The following is a 22,950-nucleotide window of genomic DNA, read 5'->3' on the forward strand; positions in this document are numbered from 1 at the left end:
TTCTCCCCCTCTCCATCTGCCCCAGTGTCATGCCGTTCTCCCCCCTCCATCTGCCCCAGTGTAATGCCGTTCTCCCCCCTCCATCTGCCCCAGTGTCATGCTGTTCTCTCCCCCTCCATCTGCCCCAGTGTCATGCTGTTCTCTCCCCTTCCATCTGCCCCAGTGTCATGCTGTTCTCCCCCCTCCATCTGCTCCAGTGTCATGCTGTTCTCCCCCCTCCATCTGCCCCAGTGTCATGCTGTTCTCCCCCCTCCATCTGCTCCAGTGTCATGCTGTTCTCCCCCCTCCATCTGCCCCAGTGTCATGCTGTTCTCCCCCCTTCATCTGCCCCAGTGCCATGCCATTCTCCCCCCCCTCCATCTGCCCCAGTGCCATGCCGTTCTCCCTCCTCCATCTGCCCCAGTGCCATGCCGTTCTCACTCACACACACACACACACTCACCATTCCTCGTTCCCTCGCAGCTCTCTCCGTCATACACATATTGTAGCTGCGATGTGATGACGTCATCACATCGCGGCTACAAATGACGGAGCTCAGCGTTAAAGCAGGAGCTGAGCTGTGACAGCTCGTTTTAAACGCCCATGCATTCAGCTCATCGGCGTCTTACCGCCGATGAGCCGAATACATAGCCGTTTAAAGCAGGAGCTGTCAGCTCCTGCTTTAAAGCTGAGTTCAGTTGGAGTCGGGACATGCCGACCGGGACCATTTTGTTAGGTCCCGGCCGCGCCGCGGGGCCCCGCTAAGTGCGGGGCCCCAGGCGGTTGCCCGGCTCTGGATCCGCCCCTGCTGAGAGTCATCTCCAGATGACTCTCAGGCTGTGCTGTGAACAAGCAGACACCGGGAATCCCTGGGCAGCCACCTTGCTTCCGTGTTGTGGGCATTCTGTGGCTTCCCATCATGCTGAGTGAGGGCCGTTACTGCCGCTGCCTCCTGCTCTCAAGCTCCGCCCCGGCCCCACCCACCAGTCTGCCCAGTTCTGCCCACAAGAAGTGGGTAGTAGATCTTTGGACTTGGTCATGTTATAAAGTAGCTCACATGCTGAAAAAGTGTGAGCACCCCTGCTCTAGACCATAGAAGGGACTGGTCACCTCCAGGCTGTCAGGATGCAATAATTTTCCAGGCCCATTAAGGTTTGTTTGTTTTTTTTTAACCAGGAAGACTGAAGAAGACACTAGACCCCAATGAGGAGCCTAAACCTCCTCCAATACATCATTTTGCACATATTCCACTACTGAACTTTGAAGATCTTCCTGGTGAATGGTACGAAGACAGGCAGTCCGATAAATCTGTCTTGGGGAAGCAAAGAGAAGTTGACGTGGTCAGACCCACCCCCCTCCCCTCCCCCACACCAAGGCTGTCACTGCATTTTGGTTTTCCATTTTCTCCATAGCCTTCTATTACATGACATTTCAAGAACTTGTATAAAATAGTTTTGGTTTCAAAATTCCCTGGAAATGGCGACTATTACAAGAAAAATTTACATCTGCAGCAATAGGAAAGGCTGGGTATCCCTTTGGTATATTGGTTGTCTAGCAACTGATTTTTTCTTAGGTGTTCCAGACGTCCTGCTAAGTGCTATTTATGGTTAAGTGCCCCTTCAATCCTACACGATCGTACATAGTTTTTATTTGGGCTGGTGCACAAGGTCATGGACCAGAGTCACCTTATTAACGATGAGCATAGTGCAAACACCAGACCCAGGCAGATCAGTCTGGAACTCCCGCATAGAGCGATCCCACAGCCTAAGCCTCCCAGAGAAGCTAGGGATTACAGGTGAGCGCCACGGCACCCGGCAGAGGGCAATGGATTCTCTACACATATCAAACATCAAGCTCATGGAAATCCTACAGCAAAGATATAGGAAAGATTAATAATATGTTAAGCCTTGTGTGAATAGACGGCGAACAGGCAGAAATGAAGAATGGCTGCAGAAGGAAAAGGGTTAAACAAGTGCCCAGAAATGTAATGCAATGGAGAGAAGATGAGAAGCATAAGAATGTAGTAATATATATAGGACAGCGGGTGACAATATAAGATGCGGGAATTACTCCATGTAACATCCTACACAACATTACACTAAATTTACAAGAATCCAGGACTCAAGGAAACTTCCTTGGAATTGTCTCTAGCACAGACGTCTGACAAATGACTCAGCTTTCCTATTTCTTTGCTGTAGGATTTCCATGAGCTTGATGTTTGGTATGTGTAGAGAATCCCTCTATCTCTGCCGGGTGCTGTGGTGTGTCCCTGTAATCCTAGCTTCTATGGGGGGCTTAGGCTGTGGGATCGCTCCATTTAGGAGTTCTGGTCTGATCTGCCTGGGTCTGGTGTTTGCACTATGCTCATCATCAATATGGTGACTCTGGTCTAAGACTTTGTGCACCAGCCCAAATATAAACTAGGCACGACCGTGTAGGATTGGAGGGGCACTGAACAGATAATAGCAGTAGGACCAGAGCGACTGACGTAACAACATTTACTATGACAGCCAATATACCAAAGAGACACCCAGCCTTTCTTATTGCTGCAGATGTAAGTTTTCTCTGCACCAGGGGTGCCCAATACGTCGATCGCGATCTACTGGTCGATCGTAAAGGACGTATGGGTCGATCGGGGGATGCAGCCAGGGATCCCCAGTGTTTGCTTGTTCACAGCTCAGGCTGAAAGTCATCTCCGGACACTTGCAGGCGGGGCCACCGCAGCCCTGACTGCGAACAAGTGCAACGCAGTCAGGGATGCAGCGGCCCCAGACTGCCAGTGTCCGTAGATGACTCAGCCTGTGCTGTGAACAAGCAGCACCCCGGCTGCTCCCTCCATCCCTAAGAGCGGGGAGCGCGTCATCCCCCGGAGCTGCTGCTGCCCGGCCTGTAAGTGTCCAGAGTACTTGTTCACAGTGCAGGCTGAGAGGTAGTGGCGGATCCAGGGTTTGCGGGGCCCTGGGCAATTGACTTTGGCGGGGCCCTACTTACTGGGGTCTCGCACTTCTAACCTGTACTTCCCAACTGTTGAAGACTAGTAAGAGGGAAGAAAACGTGCGGCGCGCTATGCGCGCGCCGCAGCAAATTAGGCCCCGCCCACTTTTATGTTGACTCCACCCATTCTCATTCAATTTTCATGTGATTCCACACAGTATAATCCTCCTACAGTCACCCGCAAATTATATCTCCCCCCCATTTTCATATACACCCTTCATCTACCCCTAGTTTCATGTCCCCCCCCTCTATCTCTGTCCCCAGTTTCATGCCATTCTCCCCCTTTATCTGCCCACAGTTTCATTTCCCCCCCGTCTCTGCCCCAGTGTCATGCCGTTCTCCCCCCTTCATCTGCCCAAATGTCATGCCATTCCCCCCCTTCATCTGCCCCAGTGTCATGCCGTTCTCCCCCCTTCATCTGCCCCAATGTCATGCCATCCCCCCCTTCATTTGCCCCAGTGTCATGCCGTTCTCCCCCCTTCATCTGCCCCAGTGTCATGCCGTTCCCCCCCCCTTCATTTGCCCCAGTGTCATGCCATTCTTCCCCCTTCATCTGCCCCAGTGTCATGCCATTCTCCCCCCTTCATCTGCCCCAGTGTCATGCTGTTCTCTCCCCCTTCATTTGCCCCAGTGTCATGCTGTTCTCCCCCCTTCATCTGCCCCAGTGTCATGCCGTTCTCCCCCCATCTGCCCGTGTCATGCCGTACTCTCCCCCTCTATCTGCCCCAGTGTCATGCCGTTCTCCCCCTCCATCTGCCCCAGTGTCATGCTGTTCTCCCCCCCTTCATCTGCCCCAGTGTCATGCCATTCTCCCCCTCTATCTGTCCCAGTGTCATGCCATTCTCCCCCCTTCATCTGCCCAAGTGTCATGCTGTTCTCCCCCCCCATCTGCCCCAGTGTCATGCTGTTCTCCCCCCCTTCATCTGCCCCAGTGTCATGCCGTTCTCCCCCCTCCATCTGCCCCAGTGTCATGCCGTTCTCCCCCTCCATCTGCCCCAGTGTCATGCTGTCCCCCCCCCTCCATCTGCCCCAGTGTCATGCTGTTCTCCCCCTCTCCATCTGCCCCAGTGTCATGCCGTTCTCCCCCCTCCATCTGCCCCAGTGTAATGCCGTTCTCCCCCCTCCATCTGCCCCAGTGTCATGCTGTTCTCTCCCCCTCCATCTGCCCCAGTGTCATGCTGTTCTCTCCCCTTCCATCTGCCCCAGTGTCATGCTGTTCTCCCCCCTCCATCTGCTCCAGTGTCATGCTGTTCTCCCCCCTCCATCTGCCCCAGTGTCATGCTGTTCTCCCCCCCTTCATCTGCCCCAGTGTCATGCCGTTCTCCCCCCTCCATCTGCCCCAGTGTCATGCCGTTCTCCCCCTCCATCTGCCCCAGTGTCATGCTGTCCCCCCCCTCCATCTGCCCCAGTGTCATGCTGTTCTCCCCCTCTCCATCTGCCCCAGTGTCATGCCGTTCTCCCCCCTCCATCTGCCCCAGTGTCATGCCGTTCTCCCCCCTCCATCTGCCCCAGTGTCATGCTGTTCTCCCCCCTTCATCTGCCCCAGTGCCATGCCATTCTCCCCCCCCTCCATCTGCCCCAGTGCCATGCCGTTCTCCCTCCTCCATCTGCCCCAGTGCCATGCCGTTCTCACTCACACACACACACACACTCACCATTCCTCGTTCCCTCGCAGCTCTCTCCGTCATACACATATTGTAGCTGCGATGTGATGACGTCATCACATCGCGGCTACAAATGACGGAGCTCAGCGTTAAAGCAGGAGCTGAGCTGTGACAGCTCGTTTTAAACGCCCATGCATTCAGCTCATCGGCGTCTTAGCACCGATGAGCCGAATACATAGCCGTTTAAAGCAGGAGCTGTCAGCTCCTGCTTTAAAGCTGAGCTCAGTTGGAGTCGGGACATGCCGACCGGGACCATTTTGTTAGGTCCCGGCCGCGCCGCGGGGCCCCGCTAAGCGCGGGGCCCCGGGCGATTGCCCGGCTCTGGATCCGCCCCTGCTGAGAGTCATCTCCAGATGACTCTCAGGCTGTGCTGTGAACAAGCAGACATTGGGGATCCCTGGGCAGCCACCTTGCTTCCGTGTTGTGGGCATTCTGTGGCTTCCCATCATGCTGAGTGAGGGCCGTTACTGCCGCTGCCTCCTGCTCTCAAGCTCCGCCCCGGCCCCACCCACCAGTCTGTCCGGTCCCGCCCACAAGAAGTGGGTAGTAGATCTTTGGACTTGGTCATATTATAAAGTAGCTCACATGCTGAAAAAGTGTGAGCACCCCTGCTCTAGACCATAGAAGGGACTGGTCACCTCCAGGCTGTCAGGATGCAATAATTTTCCAGGCCCATTCAGGTGTTTTTTTTGTTTTTTTAACCAGGAAGACTGAAGAAGACACTAGACCCCAATGAGGAGCCTAAACCTCCTCCAATATATCATTTTGCACATATTCCACTACTGAACTTTGAAGATCTTCCTGGTGGATGGTACGAAGACAGGCAGTCCGATAAATCTGTCTTGGGGAAGCAAAGAGAAGTTGACATGGTCAGACCCCAACCCCCCTCCCCCACACACCAAGGCTGTTACTGCATTTTGGTTTTCCATTTTCTCCATAACCTTCTATTACATGACATTTCAAGAACTTGTATAAAATAGTTTTGGTTTCAAAATTCCCTGGAAATGGCGACTATAACAAGAAAAATTTACATCTGCAGCAATAGGAAAGGCTGGGTATCCCTTTGGTATATTGGTTGTCTAGCAACTGATTTTTTCTTAGGTGTTCCAGACGTCCTGCTAAGTGCTATTTATGGTTAAGTGCGTTTTATAAGTGCCCCTTCAATCCTACACGATCGTACATAGTTTTTATTTGGGCTGGTGCACAAGGTCATGGACCAGAGTCACCTTATTAACGATGAGCATAGTGCAAACACCAGACCCAGGCAGATCAGTCTGGAACTCCCGCATAGAGCGATCCCACAGCCTAAGCCTCCCAGAGAAGCTAGGGATTACAGGTGAGCGCCACGGCACCCGGCAGAGGGCAATGGATTCTCTACACATATCAAACATCAAGCTCATGGAAATCCTACAGCAAAGATATAGGAAAGATTAATAATACGTTAAGCCTTGTGTGAATAGATGGCGAATAGGCAGAAATGAAGAATGGCTGCAGAAGGAAAAGGGTTAAACAAGTGCCCAGAAATGTAATGCAATGGAGAGAAGATGAGAAACATAAGAATGTAGTAATATATATAGGACAGCGGGTGACAATATAAGATGCGGGAATTACTCCATGTATCATCCTACACAACATTACACTAAACTTACAAGAATCCAGGACTCAAGGAAACTTCCTTGGAATTGTCTCTAGCACAGACGTCTGACAAATGACTCAGCTTTCCTATTTCTTTGCTGTAGGATTTCCATGAGCTTGATGTTTGGTATGTGTAGAGAATCCCTCTATCTCCGCTGGGTGCTGTGGCGTGTACCTGTAATCCTAGCTTTGCTGGGGGGCTTAGGCTGTGGGATTGCTAGATTTGGGAGTTCTGGTGTGGGCACTATATTATTAATATGGTGACTTTGGTCTAAGACCCCTTGCACCAGCCCAAATATGTAAAACAATGTACAATCGTGTAGGTTTGAAGGGGCACTTGAGAGATGGCACATAATAAGTAATAGCAGTCGGATCGGAGCAACCAACGTGACACCCAGCCTTTCTTATTGCCGCAGATGTAAATTTTTCTCTGTATCTCTGTATATACAAATATTGGACTCACAGAAACTTGGATGGAATATTTTGTAAGACAGACCCGGCGGAGACCCAGTGTCATTTCTCACAATCACAGACAATATGGCTGTTGGTATTTGTGGTGGTCTGCTGCACGAGCGTACCGCGCCTCTTCAGTATGCTCATGTGGTTCTCTGAAGAACTGAGCATATGAGCAATCTGGTTGTGAGTATTTAGTGGGTTATCTGGTTTCTACCATTGATATCCTACCATTAGGAGAGGCCATCAGTTGTAGATCTGTGGGGATCCAACACCTGGGACCCTGCAAATCAGCTATATCGAGATGGCGTGGCGTCGGAGAATGGGTGCCAGCTATCCCATCTGAGCAAGGAATTTGTCACCATATCCTTCCTAAAGATGGTAGTACTCAACTTACCCGATAATAACTTTCTGATGGTCAAGTCAAGGAAGGTAATAGAGTTATCAAAGATCTCCGAGGTGAAAAAAAAGACCAAGAGTGTTTACACTGAGGTCCTGCACAAAGCCTGAGAAGCAACACATTGGCTCAGTAGTTAGCACTACAGCCTTTCAACATGGGAGTCCTGGGTTCGAATCCCACCAGGAACAACATCTGCAAGGAGTTTGTATGTTCTCGCTGTGTTTGTATGGGTTTCCTGTTCTGCAAAGATATACTGATAGGAAAAAAAATGGCTTTATTTTAAAACGAGGGGGGGAGGGTAAAATAATATTAGCGGTGCCTGAATAGCCTTTTTTAACGGCTATTCACGCATATGTGGGGCTCATATAGCATAATTTTGCTGACAGAGTCCCTTTAAGCTCCACCTTTATTGAGCTGAGGTGTAACTGCGCTCCTGGAACACGATAGTTATTCATTTTATACTGAGCTATTGGTACAGCTGGTCGGAGAATACCCTCCACATATCCTAGAATTTTTCGGAATAGAAATGCATCACATGATACAGATATAGTATAGTAGTACATGTATAAAAGTATACACATTACTATATCACACATATACAGATATATACAAGTATACACACTACTATATCACACATACAAGTATACACACTGCTATATCACACATATACAGGTATATACAAGTATATAGACTACTATCACACCTCACACATATACAGGTATATACACACTACTATATCACACATACAAGTATATACAAGTATACACACTACTATATCACACATACAGGTATATACAAGTATACACACTACTATATCACACATACAGGTATATACACTACTATATCACACATATACAGGTATATACAAGTATATATACTACTATATCACACATATACAGGTATATACAGGTATATACACTACTATCACACCTCACACATATACAGGTATATACACACTAGCACAACAGCCCATTACACCTATAGAAGCGATACTAGAATAGCTCCGCCCAGATAGTCTGATCACATGGGTATGACGTCATACAGACTCCCATGTACCCCCCACATCTCCCAGGTCACTACATCTCTTCATGTGGAGGGATCGTCTCACGAGCAAAGCCACGCCTACCAAGTCACATGACTTGAGAATGTCACGTGACCTTATGCCGTCAGAAGGTCTTGACTGACTCGTGTGTTTATCCTTTACCATTCCCGCATGGTGGCGCCGCTGAGCCGAGGTTGTGAGTGTAAGTAGTGCACATGAAGTCCTGTGTGTACTGTGCCCTGTGGGGCAGACATGGCGACATCTCCTCCTCTACGGCCCCCAGCCGTGGCTGCACTTACATGTGCCTTGTGCTCAGTACATAAAGGCTGAAGCTTCTCTGACCCCCAGCACCTGCCATGCAGTGTTGTCATAGCGACATTCATGTTGTTGATACCCAATTTCTGCTAAGAGTCTATGCAGTCTTGTATATTGGTGGTTCTCTTTGATTTCCTCCCCTTCCCCTACCTGTATCACCTCCCCCATGTGACGAATGGACATTCCCTGTTTCACTGCGCTCCTGGGGGTTTAAATGTGGCGGCTGGAGTCAGGGAGCCTTGTGGGGATCCCTCCTGGCACCCCCCGATCTCTCCCCTTCCAGACATCTGTGGACTTCTTACTTGGCTCCTGCTGATCCCTATTGAGTGCGGGTCAAGTGCAGGAGGCCATTGCTGGAGGGGCTGAGAGTCTCCTTCCTGATGGACGCCCTGAACCCTTGTCCGTTTTGTGCAGAGGTGGGGGGTCCCAGGGGGCACAGAACAGGAAAGCTGCCACCTCTGCACAAAATGGACAAGGGTATATAAAACCGCATGTGCCCCAAAAGGTGAAAAGTCCTCTTTAAAGAGGATCTGCCTTACAGACACTAATGTCCTATCCTCATGACAGATGTTACTGGCTGGGGGTCCAAACGCAGAGACCACTGATCACTGGGAAAACGTGGAACCAAAGTCCCTGTGAATGAGGTGTCAGTGCACTTCGTGACTGCTACTCCATGCACTTCTATGGGGCTGCTGGAGATTGTGGTGAATGTAGTGCACTGACTTTTGTCCCCATTTTTCTGATCACTGTGGATCCCATGAAAGATGCGCCTTTGAGCTGATAATAAAATACCGTTATCCATCGTTCTTTACATTCATGTAACTCTATAGTGACATCTCATGTTCTCTCTCCCTTAGCGAACCCCTCAGGATGGACATTGGCCAGATCCGAATATTCTGTCGTTTATGTAACCTCACCCAGGAGATGATCTACCTGCTGATGGGGCAGGTGAGGAGTAGAGATGAGCGAACACTGTTCGGATCAGCCGATCCGAACAGCACGCTTCCATAGAAATGAATGGAAGCACCTGTGACGCTGACTGTGCCGCCGACCGGCGTCACAGGTGCTTCCATTCATTTCTATGTGAGCGTTCTGTTCGGATCGGCTGATGGTTAAATTAAGTAAATGAAGGCTTGGTCCAAGCAATGAAGGAGCCATCTTCTTTCTGACCTCCTGTCCTGCCTTCCCTCTCTGGTACATGATAAGGTTCCTCCTGTATACTGTACTATACTCTACCATACCATACTATACACTTCTGCTCACATTCACTTCATTAGGACCTTCAGGCAGAATCCACCTGAACACTGAGCAGGACGCTTACGCCTCCTATTGAAATAAAAGTGAGGAAATGTTTTCGCCAGACCCTGCCAAGAAGATTCTGCCACCTGAATGTAGCCTAAAAGTTAACCCCTTGACAACATTTGCCATAATAGTCCAATCGATGTGCCCACTCTAAATATATCGCCTCTCTCAGGAACCTCTGGGATACCATTGTATTAGACAGTGGAGACCCTGCCAAAATGCATGTGACCTGTCTCCTCTTTGGGGGAGTAACCCTTCAGATGCCTCAGTTAGATGTGTCCGAGGCATCTGAGAACCAGCGGCGCAGTGAACGCAGCCAAGTTGAAGACTATTGCTGTACCCCAGAATGGTGTGGTCTCCATAACAGCCAGGAACCTATTGAGGGCTCCCAAGTCTGTCATTACTATACTTCCATAATAAAGGTGAATGCATTTCACAATATTATATTGCAGTATATTGTACTGGTGATCAGTCCATCCTAGAGATCAAGTCCCCTTGGGGTTCTAAAAATTCAAGTATATTAAAAATACATGTCAAAATATGGTAACTGTACAGTAGAGATATAGGAGCTAATACCCAAGAGAAAAGATCAAAAGACCATAGTTGTCTCAACCTTTTCACCTCCCATAAAAAATATGAATAAAAAGCAATCAAAAAATCAGACATTCCCCAAAAGTATAACGAAAATGTTCATCTAGCCCTGCAAAAAAAAAAGATACTGTATGCACCTCTGTAGATGTGGCCAAAGTTTATCATCTCCCTAAGGTTGTATATAAACTTATTGTTGTCTCTTTCTGTATACAGGATTACTCAGTAGTGAAGGAGACGTCTGGTCAGGGTGTGACCTCCATCAGCCATTCACGTGGGTCAGGAGGATGGAGCAGAAACCAGAACCTCAGCACAATCCCCCAGACTCATTTATTGGTCTATGATAGAAAGAATCCCCAGAAGATCCTGGACCTCACCCACAAGATCATAGAGCTGCTGACTGGAGAGGTGAGCGCTGCAGGGAAGGCCGGGACGTCAGACAGTAACACAAGGAGTGATGGGTCTGGTGATGACGGTATCATTGTGTTGTCAGGTTCCTATAAGGTGTCAGGATGTCGCCGTCCATTTCACCATGGAGGAGTGGGAGTACATAGAAGGACACAAGGACCTGTACAAAGAAGTCATTATGGAGGACCACCAGACCCTCACATTAGCAGGTAAGAGGAGATTCGTGGGATGGAGAGGTTTTGAAGCTTATTTCGGTTCCTCTGCCATCTTGTCATCACTTGGTGTGTTTCGTACAGATGAATCCAGTAACAGAAACCCACCAGAGAGATGTCACAGTCCTTCATATATGGAACATCATCATGAAGAGAATCACAATGGCTCTCAAGACCAGGTACTTGGAAGTGAGCTAGCCGAGGGAGAGCATTTCTTCCTGGAAATGTGAATCTTTTGACAACTGGTTGGAGTTCTGGGTTGTGTTCCTGTACCCTGTCATTCCGTCCGGTCACTGCTAGCAATGGCAGGGACTCGCTCCTTTGACGGTCAGTTCTCAGTTTATTTCTTCATTTTGAGGGTTTTGCAACTTTATAAAGAATATTTTCCTATTCCTAACACCCTCCCCCCCCACACCTTAACTGCTTGCTGTGGGTGACAGAGTGAATATTTCCAGTTCCTGCGCAGAAGAGAATGCAGCCAGCAACAGCTGAGAAAGTGGTCATGTGGGTGACTCTTGTGGCCTCTGCCATCTTGCTTTCCAAGGAACTCTGATTCCTTGGCTTTCTGCCGTTTACAGACATCCAGCTGGGGGACTTCTAAAATCCTCCTGGGGAAAAGTGTGAGCAGTACTGTCTTTTGTGCCACTGCAATCAATATACTGAAATGTATTTCTGAAGTGGCTGACCCTTGTAACGTATCTGTTTGTGTTAATAAGGGAGAAGATTTTGTGTCCATGAAAGTTGACCATCAGTGTCAGAAAAGAGAATCCTCCGTATGTGTGAACCCAGGTAAGCATTAGGGAGGGGGACGGTTGGTCAGGGGCCTCGCTCCTAGAAGATTCTGTACTCCTACTCATCACACCATGTTATTGTGATTTGCCTGAGACTTGGACATGACTTCTTCTAGGAGTATATAGAGTCTTGGCCATGTGATATGTGTCATCTTTACAACTTCTTTGTCACCATCGTGAGAGGACCAATATTTGTGTAAAGAGAGAGACTAGCATTCTGCCATCTTGTCTGCGTACATTCCATATTTCTTTCACTAGTGTCTTGTCTCTTATACGCAGCTACTGTGAGAGACTTGCAATTGTGCCTTCTTATCATATTTAGGAAAAGGTTGGAATGTTTCTGAGTTCTCATAACTATTACTTAGTTTCTCATGTTTCATATCAAGACACAGAATGTCCACTAGATATGAGAATACTCTAAGCTAGGATCAAGGACAGACCGTCCATCTTAGAGCATTGTGCTAGCATGATTAGAACTAAAATGGATGACGCGGACAACCATGTGTTAATTCATGTATTGCTTATGCACGTATTCATAGTTTGTAAACGCCCATTTTCTACTTTGACCAATGATAATTCATATTTCCATGTGATGTAGTTTGTTATGCTTAAATTAGCATACAGCCATTATTCCTCTATAAAAACTAAGTATCGTAATAAATGGCAGAACATTTTGATATACATCTGAGTATGTGTGGCTTTGTGTTCTCCCCGTACGGGCAACCATTTTGTTTTTAATATGGAACCGGCAGCATGTGCTCCCAGGGGTGTTTCCCCCGACACCATAAAAATCCAGTGTAGTTATGATTCTTGGATTATTCCAAGTAAATCAGCGAATACCGAAATGTCAGGCTCCTCCCGGCATCTACTAGGTGCAGTCTCCAATAACATTGTTGGGGTGTGGGTGTTGGTCCCCCACCGATCTAGTAATATATTCCATTTCTGAAAGCATTCTTACTGCGCAGCATTTTTCCCCCACCTGACTGAAACTTTTGCACAGTTCTCTATGTACTGGTGTTGCCACCGCACATTAATGGATATTTATATTGTTCTCTGCCGCTCAGAATCCTCCCACAAGACAGAGCTCTTCTTCAGGACTGATCCTTCGAAAATGGAGAAGTACAAGGAGGAGGAGGCAACAGAGCAGATACTAAACCTTTCCCTGGAGATCCTCTCCCTGCTGACCAGAGAGGTGAGGGATTCTGGGAAAGACATCACATGGTCTAACTTATCTCTGTTAGGCTGGCTTCAAGGGAATTTCCACATGAAAAGTCCAGATAAGCCAATTATTAGTACCGTATTTTTCGGACTATAAGGGTGCATGCACACTACGTAACGCCGGGCGTGTATGAGAGCCGTACACGCCGGCATTACAGCAGACTACCGAAAACATCCCATTCACTTCAATGGGAGCGCTCGTAACAGCGGCGTTTACGAGCGCTCCCATTGAAGTGAATGGGAAGTGTTCGGCAGCCCTGCTGTAATGCCGGCGTGTACGGCTCTCATACACGCCCGGCGTTACGTAGTGTGCATGCACCCTAAGACGCACTTTTTTTCCCCAAAATTTGGGGGGAAAAGAAGGGTGCGTCTTATAGTCTGAATGTGGCGCCTGGCATCCGCTGTAATAGAGAGGCGGAAGCCGGCAAGTGATAGACGCCGGGGCCTGAGACATCGCTGCGCTCCTCTGTCCTGCATGAAGCCAGCAGCGGGAGGAGTGATGCTATTCTGCTCCTCCGTCCCCCCGCCACTGGCTTCATGCAGGGCAGAGGAGCGCAGCGATGTCTCAGGCCCCGGCACCTGTGATGGCTTCTATCCCTCCCCGGCATCCGCCTCTCTAGTACAGCGGATGCCGGGTCAGTATCGGTGGCCTCTTCTCCCCCGGGGCCGGTCCCCACCGGCCCCGTACCTGTGACGTTGCAGGCCGGCTCCTGCGCGGCGATATCGCAGGAGCCGACCTGTTCGGGTGACAGCCGGGAGCCTAATGAGGCTCCCCGGCCTGTCACGGCTATATTAGTATTGCGGCTGGTCTCTATGACCAGCCGTAATACTAATAGACAGAATGTCCCATAGACGGCAATACAGTTGTATTGCCGTCTATGGGACTTGCAATCAAGTGACCGCAGGTTCAAGCCCCCGGGGGGGGAATAAAATAGTAAAAAAAAAAAAAAAAAAAAAAGCTTTAAAAATATATAATAAAAATATAAAATAAATAAAAGTTCTAAATCACCTCCTGTTTTTTTTTCAATACAAGGTGATCTAAGAAATAGACATTCCCCAAAATGGTATAACTAAAAAGTACATCTGGCCCCGCAAAAAAAAAACGCCCTATACATCCCCGTACAGCTGCAGGGTCACCTGTCAATGTGGCCTTGCAGCTGTTGCAAAACTACAACTCCCATATATTAAATATTTTACCAGTTTTTGCTTCAATATTTTTTTTCCCTATTTTCCTCCTCTAAAACCTAGGTGCGTCTTATAGTCCGAAAAATACGGTAAATCTGAGGTTGGAGCCAAAATGGGGCAATGTCTATAAGTAATAAGCCAAGAATAAGGAGGTTTTTACACAGCCGAGGGTAATCTGTTTTCATGGATCCCTCATAGGTTATAGGTTGGGATCCATGATAATTGCTCAACATATGACAAGTTCTATCAGATACTGGATCAGTCACATGGACATTAAAAAAGAACAGAAAACCGCTGCGTTAGTAGATCCATTCCCCATACGTCAAACAGCAGCGCAACAACTGGGGTATTCCTGCCCCTGTGAGCAATTAGGACAGGTGGAACTTTTACTTAATCAAAAGTGGAACCTCCCCTATAAGAGGTCAACTGACCCCCTCCCCACCGCGTTTTTTTCTGTCAGGTGGTGGGGAGGGGGGGGTAGGTGTGGGGTCTCCCCAAGGTGGACCTGATGGCCACCCAGTACAATGTCAAGGTGGAGAGGTTTTGTTCCCTCTACCAGGAGGACAACCCCTTGGCAGTAGATGCCCTATCAATACCTTGGAGGTTCAGGCTAGCTTACATCTTCCCTCCACTTCCCATGATTTCGAAGGTATTGGCCAAAGTCAGACAAGACCAGGTATCGGTCATCGTGATCATACTGTTCTGGCCGAAGAGGGCATGGTTTACCCACCTCATGCAGATGAGTTGAGGGAACAATTGGAGGCTTCCGCTTCTTCACAACCTGGTAACCCAGAACAATCGGCTATGCCAGGACCTGGAGACGTTCAACCTAACAGTCTGGAGGTTGACCGCGCCTTATATGGACACGGAGGACTATCCCAAGCCGTTCGAGCGACCTTAGCTTGTTCTAGGGCACTTTCAACTAACAGAGCTTATGTGAGTATTGGTAGAATCTACCAACAATGGTGTGAGGAGAACCGGCGGTCCGGTTCGGAGATTGAGTCGGTGTTGGAGTTTATGCAGAATGGCCTGGACAAAGGGCTTGCTCCGGCGACACTAAGAGTACACATGGCAGCATTGTCTGCGGTCCTTGGGATCAGGTTATCTCAGAACCCCCTGGTGAGTCAGTTCTTGAAAGGAGCCTCTAGGCTCCGCCCGTCTGTTTACAGCCCAGTCCCTCAGTGGGATCTGGGTACGGTACTACAGGGACTCTGTGAGCCCCCCTTCGAGCCGATGCAAGAGACAGATTTGAAGTGGATGTCTTATAAGGTGGCATTTTTGTTGGCGGTGACCTCAGCAAAACGAGCTGGGGAGCTGCAGGCTTTGGCTGCTACAGAGCCTTACTTGTTGTTTTTCCCAGACAGGGTCCAGTTGAGGTACCTGCCGGGGTTCTTACCCAAGGTGCCCTCTGGGCAGAATATAAACCACGTTATCTCACTGCCCACCTTCTTTCCTTCCCCAGTGAGCCGAGAGGAGGAAAGGTGGCATACCCTGGACCTAAGGAGGTGTCTAAGTATCTACCTGGAGCGGACTAGCGCATTCAGGAGAGCTGAGAATCTGTTTGTGAATGCGTCAGGTAGGAAGAAGGGGGAAAGAGTATCCAAGGGTACCCTTTCACGTTGGATCAAGGGGGCCATTTTTCAGGCCTTCCAGAATCAGGGACTGCCACCTCCGGACTTTGTCCGGGCGCATTCCACCCGTGCGGTGGCCACCTCCTGTGCGGAGAGACAGTCCGTCTCTTTGGATCAAATCTGCTCAGCGGCGACATGGAGTTCGCACTTGACATTCGTAAGACACTACAGATTGGAGCGGTTCGCGGCGGAGGCGGTGGCTTTTGGCCACTCGGTCTTTTCATCAGTTTGCCAGGAAGTCCCACCCTAGGGGGGATTTACTTGCTACCTCCCCAGTTGTTGCGCTGCTGTTTGACGTATGGGGAATGGAAGATTATGTAGATAATCTGTTTTCCCATAGTCCAAACAGCAGTGCAAGCTTCCCTCCCTTCCTGTTCTGAAGATGGTTTTTCGGAATATTATACTTTATAATTACGCGGGGGGGAGGGGGTCAGTTGACCACTTTTGATTAAGTAAAAGTTCCACCTGTCCTAATTGCTCGCAGGGGCAGGAATACCCCAGTTGTTGCGCTGCTGTTTGGACTATGGGAAAACAGATTATCTACATAATCTTCCATTATCTTCTATGGAGCCAAGTGCCATATGTTAAAGAGAGGAATAAAGAGTGAAAGATTGTGAGAATTGTATGTAATGGAGATTATCATTCTCATGCACAGAATTTTATAGCAGTGAGAAAGACGTCTAGTGAGTGCGCGGCCCCTGGGAACCATCGCCATGTGTCAGCAGTATGGAGCCGAACCCAGACCCCCATGAAGGATCCTTCACCAATCCATGAGAAGGTCCTGGGCCTGACCCACAAGATCACTGAACTGCTGACTGGAGAGGTGAGCACTGCCGGGAATGCTGGGACATTATACAGGAACACAAGGGATGATGTGTCTGGTGATGACTGTATCATTGTGTGTTGTCAGGTTCCTATAAGGTGTCAGGATGTCTCCGTCTATTTCTCCATGGAGGAGTGGGAGTACATAGAAGGACACAAGGACTATTATGAGGATCTTATTAAGGAGATTCATCAGAACCTCATATCGCCAAGTAAGAGGAGAAAGCTGTTCTGCGGGTCTTCCAGATATTCCCATCACCTGATCACAAGGTTTATCTAGTTACTTTGTGCATTTCTTACAGATGGAACCTGTAAAATAAATCCACCAGAGAGATGTCCTGGTCCCGCTTATTACCAGGATTGTCCAGAGGAGAATGACCGTGTCCCACAGAATCTTCAGGTAGATGGATTAGATTTTTCATCCTATATGACCTGTACAGGAACACTCCAGTTTTGCCCTTACCTTTTATATTTGGTGGTTGTTGTAGTTTTTGATTATAAAACCTTTCATAGAACCTTAGAAAAAAAAAACACTACAATTACCAGCGGATTGTTACTTTTTACACCTTTTGTATCAGGGTGAAGATTTCCTTGATCTTAAAGTTGAAGTTATAGATGGAGAAGACGAGCCGTATACCAGGAGTGATCAGTCCACTGAGGAGATTCCCACAGATATTAGTACTGGTGAGTAGTAACTTCTATCGCTATAATCACACAGATTATGGGGAGAATGTCACTCCTTAAAGAGGACCTTTCACCATATCCGGGCACATGCAGTTTTATATACTGCCAGAAAGCTGACAGTGCGCTGAATTCAGCGCACTGTCGGCTTTCCCGATCTGTGCCCGGTGTGAAGAGCTTACGGCCCGGTACCGTAGCTCTTCTATGGTCAGAAGGGCGTTTCTGACAGTTAGCCAGAGACGTCCTTCTGCCTCGCGGCGCCAATCGCGCTGTGCTGTGGAGCCGGGAGGAACGCCCCCTCCCTCTGCTCACACAGCTTGTCCGTAGACTAGCATTATCAGGAGCGGGAGGGGGCGTTCCTCCCGGCTCCACAGTACAGCGCGATTGGCGCCGCGAGGCAGAAGGACGTTCCTGGCTAATGGTCAGAAACGCCCTTCTGACTGTAAAGCGCTACGGTACCGGGACCGATAGCGCTTTACACCGGGGACGGATCGGGAAAGCCGACAGTGCGCTGAATTCAGCGCACTGTCAGCTTTCTGGCAGTATATAACACTGCCTGTGCCCAGATATGGTGAAAGGTCCTCTTTAAGGAGAGACCACCTATTATGTGTGTGGAGACTTATACAGCCATAGTCGCTCCACTGCAAGGGATCATGGGAGGAATATGCAAATCTGTCTCCCAAGATGTAAATAGGGCAATGCTGCCCTCTATAGGAAGCACCCTGAACATCATGCCTGACTTTCCCAAATATATTCACACAGCCATGAAAAACACATGAAACGGTCTGATTTTAATAAAAAAAAGAAAACTATCTAACATGCCATGGACCATATCTGTCAAGTGTTTTTAACTTGTCCCAGAATGGGGCCCTGTTTCATAGACGTGTGTCTTCAGAGACGATGGATGTGGCTTAAGTTGCAACAGCATGCACCAAAAAATTTGCCAAATTCTGGCGCTAATAAAGCCAGCCCATAGGAGATGTAAAGTTACACCAGACGGTCTAATAATGGGATTTCTCAAACAGCAGCAGTTGCTTTAATAAAGTTGATTTTAGACTGTATTAGTAAATATGGCCTACAATGAATAGGGGACAGTTCATTAAAAAAAAAAAGTAAATAAAATCACAATATGGAGAGAACGGGAGCGCAAGATGAATGAATGTGAAATGACACAAGATGAATAAATAGATATTGAGACACATAAGAAATAAATGGATTTAGATGGGGAGTCATCTGAGATTGATGTAAGATAGTTATAAGAGATCTAATGTAGACAGTCAGATATGAGATAGATATAGGAGACAAATGTAGATGATATTCAGATAGTGTATTACTTGTCTAATTACAAATAATCCTTTGTGTCTCCATAGTTGTCGGCAGCCAGTTATTAGACCGACATCTGCTGTTATCTGCACATTATGAAAGTGACTATATCCTGCAGTATATTCCAGGAGACCTCCCCGTTACCATAAATGTACCTCCAGAGACTCTCAATACCCAGACGTTTTCTGCACCTTCTTATCAAGAAGAACTTTCACCTGATCATTTATCTAATGGCTCACAAAATACGGCGTATAAAGCTGATAAACTGTTTCCATGTTCTGAATGTGGCAAATGTTTTACTTACAAGTCTGACCTCTTCAGGCACGAGATATCGCACACCGGACCGAGACCTTATGTGTGTCCTAAGTGTGGTAAATCTTATACTCAGAAGTCGCACCTTGTAGAGCATCAGTTATTTCACATCAGGGAGAAGCCATTTTCTTGTGCCACATGTGGAAAAAGCTTTACACAGAGAGCCATTCTCTATAGACATCAGAGAATTCACACCGGGGAAAAGCCGTTCACATGCGACGAATGTGGGAAGTGTTTCGCTTATAAATCCCTCCTGGCAGAACATCAGAAATTTCATATAAAGGAGACGCCATACTACGGTTCAGAGTCTGGAGAACTATTTGCCGATACATCCATGTTCATCACTCATCAGAGCCTACACACAGGAGAGAAGCCGTATCTGTGTCTGGAGTGCGGGAAATGTTTCACAAAGAAATCGTCTCTCGATAAACATCATCGGACTCACACAGCGGAGAAGCCGTTTCCTTGTTCAGAATGTGGGAAATCCTTTTCTAAGAAGTCGGTTCTTGTCGTCCACCAGAGAACTCACACAGGAGAGAAGCCGTATCCATGTCTGGAATGCGGAAAACAATTTACCAAAAAATCAGGTCTCAACAAACATTGTCGGACTCACACAGGAGAGCGGCCATTTCCATGTCCGGAATGTGGGAAAAGTTTTTTCCAAAAATCGGGTCTTGATAAACATCAGAAAATTCACACAAGGGGCAGGTCCGTCTCGTGCCTGGAGTGTCAGAGAGGAACTTGTATCAACCCCGAGAGACATCAGGACGTTGACCGTGATGATAGGCCGTTTTCATGTTCAGAATGTGGAAAAGGATTTACCCAGAAATCGTATCTTGTAAAACATCAGAGAATTCACACAGGGGAGAAGCCGTTTCCGTGCCTAGAATGTGGGAAATGTTTTATGCAAAAAGATCACCTTGAGCGACATGAGAGAATTCACACAGGGGAGAAGCCATTCTCCTGCTCCGAATGTGGCAAGTCTTTTACCCAGAAAAAAACCCTTACGCAGCATCACAAAACTCACACGGGCGAGAAACCGTTTTCGTGTTCAGAATGTTGGAAGAGTTTTACACGGAAATGTCAGCTGGAAATCCACCAGAGAAGCCACACGGGGGAGAAGCCGTTTTTATGTGTAGAATGCGGAAAATTTTTCATCCAGAAATGGGATCTTGTCAGGCATCAGAAAATTCACCCGGTAAAAAAGCCTCCAGAAAATGGGGAGGGGGTGACTTATGAAGGTCTCCCGAGGAGCGACCAAGACCAGCCAATGTTCTTATGTTCAGAATGTGGCAAATGTTTTAACGTGAAAGCGGGTCTTGTAACGCATCAGAAAATTCATGGGGGGTGAAGCCATTTTCATGTACGGAATGCGGGAAATGTTTTACACGGAAATCTCCTCTTACGATGCATCGGAAAGCTCACACAGGAGAGAGGCCGTTCTCATGCTCCGACTGCAGGAAAGGATTTCTCCAGAGATCAGATCTTATCAGACATCACAAAATTCACACACAAGTTCCCAATGTTCCTGTGCTGGATGGATTTCCCATTGACCTGATGCAGCCCCAAAACGTAGAGACGTGAAGTGCGCAATGAGACTCTGAGAGGAAAAACCCTAAAAGTTAAGATTAGATGAGAAAATAGAAGCCCTGAGCCAGATGTGAGCCTAGCCATAAATGGAGTCCATCACCAGAACCCAACATGTCACCCAGGCCCCGGAGATACATAGGTTTTAGTCAACTGAATCCCCTGTGAGTCGCTGCCTCCATTACTGAGGATTCACCATTTTTGTCAATATGCAAATGAGCTCCTTGGAGCAACGGGGCACTGTCATTGCTCCAAAGGGCTGAGTAGCAATGTGCTCATGGCTCTAAAGATTTCAGTTGCATATTCACAAAGATACTGATATCTTGGTATGGGAGGCAGAGGTTCCCCAAAAATACTGCAGAATGAAGAGAAGGGAAATGTCAATCCCATCAGTATTTGTTGTCACCTTTGCCTTCCTTCAGTTCTTCTTGGTACTTACGGACAGTCTTAGAAGGAACTGGGCAGGGAAGTTGTTCCTGCCGCCATCTTTGAAAACTAAGCACAGATCTTCTGTGGATGTTGCTTGCTCCAATTTGTCTCTTCATGACATCCCAGACAGACTGGATGATGATGAGATCAGGGCTACAGTCCTATGAAAAAGTTTGGGCACCCCTATTAATCTTAATCATTTTTAGTTCTAAATATTTTGGTGTTTGCAGCAGCCATTTCAGTTTGATATATCTAATAACTGATGGACACAGTAATATTTCAGGATTGAAATGAGGTTTATTGTACTAACAGAAAATGCGCAATATGCATTAAACCAAAATTTGACCGGTGCAAATATATGGGCACCTCAACAGAAAAGTGACATTAATATTTAGTACATCCTCCTTTTGCAAAGATAACAGCCTCTAGTCGCTTCCTGTAGCTTTTAATCAGTTCCTGGATCCTGGATAAAGGTATTTTGGACCATTTCTTTCTACAAAACAATTCAAGTTCAGTTAAGTTTGATGGGCGCCGAACATGGACAGCCCGCTCTCAAATGATCTGAAAACAAAGATTGTTCAACATATTTGTTCAGGGGAAGGATACAAAACGTTGTCTCAGAGATTTAACCTGTCAGTTTCCACTGTGAGGAACATAGTAAGGAAATGGAAGACCACAGGGACAGTTCTTGTTAAGCCCAGAAGTGGCAGGCCAAGAAAAATATCAGAAAGGCAGAGAAGAAGAATGGTGAGAACAGTCAAGGACAATCCACAGACCACCTCCAAAGAGCTGCAGCATCATCTTGCTGCAGATGGTGTCACTGTGCATCGGTCAACAATACAGCGCACTTTGCACAAATAGAAGCTGTATGGGAGAGTGATGAGAAAGAAGCCGTTTCTGCACATACGCCACAAATAGAGTTGCCTGAGGTATGAAAAAGCACATTTGGACAAGGCAGCTTCTTTTTGGAAACAAAGATTGAGTTGTTTGGTTATAAAAAAAGGCGTTATGCATGGCGTCCAAAAAGAAACAGCATTCCAAGAAAAACACTTGCTACCCACTGTAAAATTTGGTGGAGGTTCCATCATGCTTTGGGGCTGTGTGGCCAATGCCGGCACCGGGAATCTTGTTAAAGTTGAGGGTCGCATGGATTCCACTCAGTATCAGCAGATTCTTGAGAATAATGTTCAAGAATCAGTGACGAAGTTGAAGTTACGCCGGGGATGGATATTTCAGCAAGACAATGATCCAAAACACCGCTCCAAATCCTCAGGCATTCATGCAGAGGAACAATTACAATGTTCTGGAATGGCCATCCCAGTCCCCAGACCTGAATATCATTGAACATCTGTGGGATGATTGGAAGCGGGCTGTCCATGCTCGGCGACCATCTAACTTAACTGAACTTGAATTGTTTGTCCAAAATACCTTTATCCAGGATCCAGGAACTGATTAAAAGCTACAGGAAGCGACTAGAGGCTGTTATCTTTGCAAAAGGAGGATCTACTAAATATTAATGTCACTTTTCTGTTGAGGTGCCCATACTTTTGCACCGGTCAAATTTTGGTTTAATGCATATTGCACATTTTCTGTTAGTACAATAAACCTCATTTCAATCCTGAAATATTACTGTGTCCATCAGTTATTAGATATATAAAACTGAAATGGCTGCTGCAAACACCAAAATATTTAGAACTAAAAATGATTAAGATTAATAGGGGTGCCCAAACTTTTTCATAGGACTGTATATCTGTGGGGGGCACATAACTCCTCCTCCTAAGGGCAAAGATCACTCCAAATATCGATTATTAACCCTTCTATTTCTGAAGCATTCTTACTTACCTGCCTCAAGTCAGACCAGGACTTATTCTTAAAGGGATTGTTCAGGGTGTCTAAATTTACTTTCTTGGTCCCAGGGATAATACCAAGTACATGTTATTTGCCCAAACTCCATGTCACTATAAGACCTGACAACATGG

At 47.4% G+C, this 22,950-nt stretch overlaps 1 protein-coding gene across 1 annotated transcript in view; it reads left to right on the forward strand.

Annotated features, from left to right (window-relative positions):
• LOC142183033 (uncharacterized) overlaps window positions 1–22,950 on the forward strand; it is a 124,122-nt gene that overhangs the window by 66,476 nt on the left and 34,696 nt on the right. Inside the window, exons 9-12 of the mRNA XM_075257922.1 lie at window positions 11,077–11,171; window positions 11,709–11,781; window positions 12,848–12,975; window positions 16,473–16,640. Of these exons, the coding sequence (XP_075114023.1) occupies window positions 11,077–11,171; window positions 11,709–11,781; window positions 12,848–12,975; window positions 16,473–16,640 (464 nt within the window). The remainder of the gene's footprint in view (window positions 1–11,076; window positions 11,172–11,708; window positions 11,782–12,847; window positions 12,976–16,472; window positions 16,641–22,950) is intronic.

Source organism: Leptodactylus fuscus, chromosome 10, assembly GCF_031893055.1.
Source record: "Leptodactylus fuscus isolate aLepFus1 chromosome 10, aLepFus1.hap2, whole genome shotgun sequence".
In the NCBI taxonomy this organism is placed as follows: Eukaryota; Metazoa; Chordata; class Amphibia; order Anura; family Leptodactylidae; genus Leptodactylus; species Leptodactylus fuscus.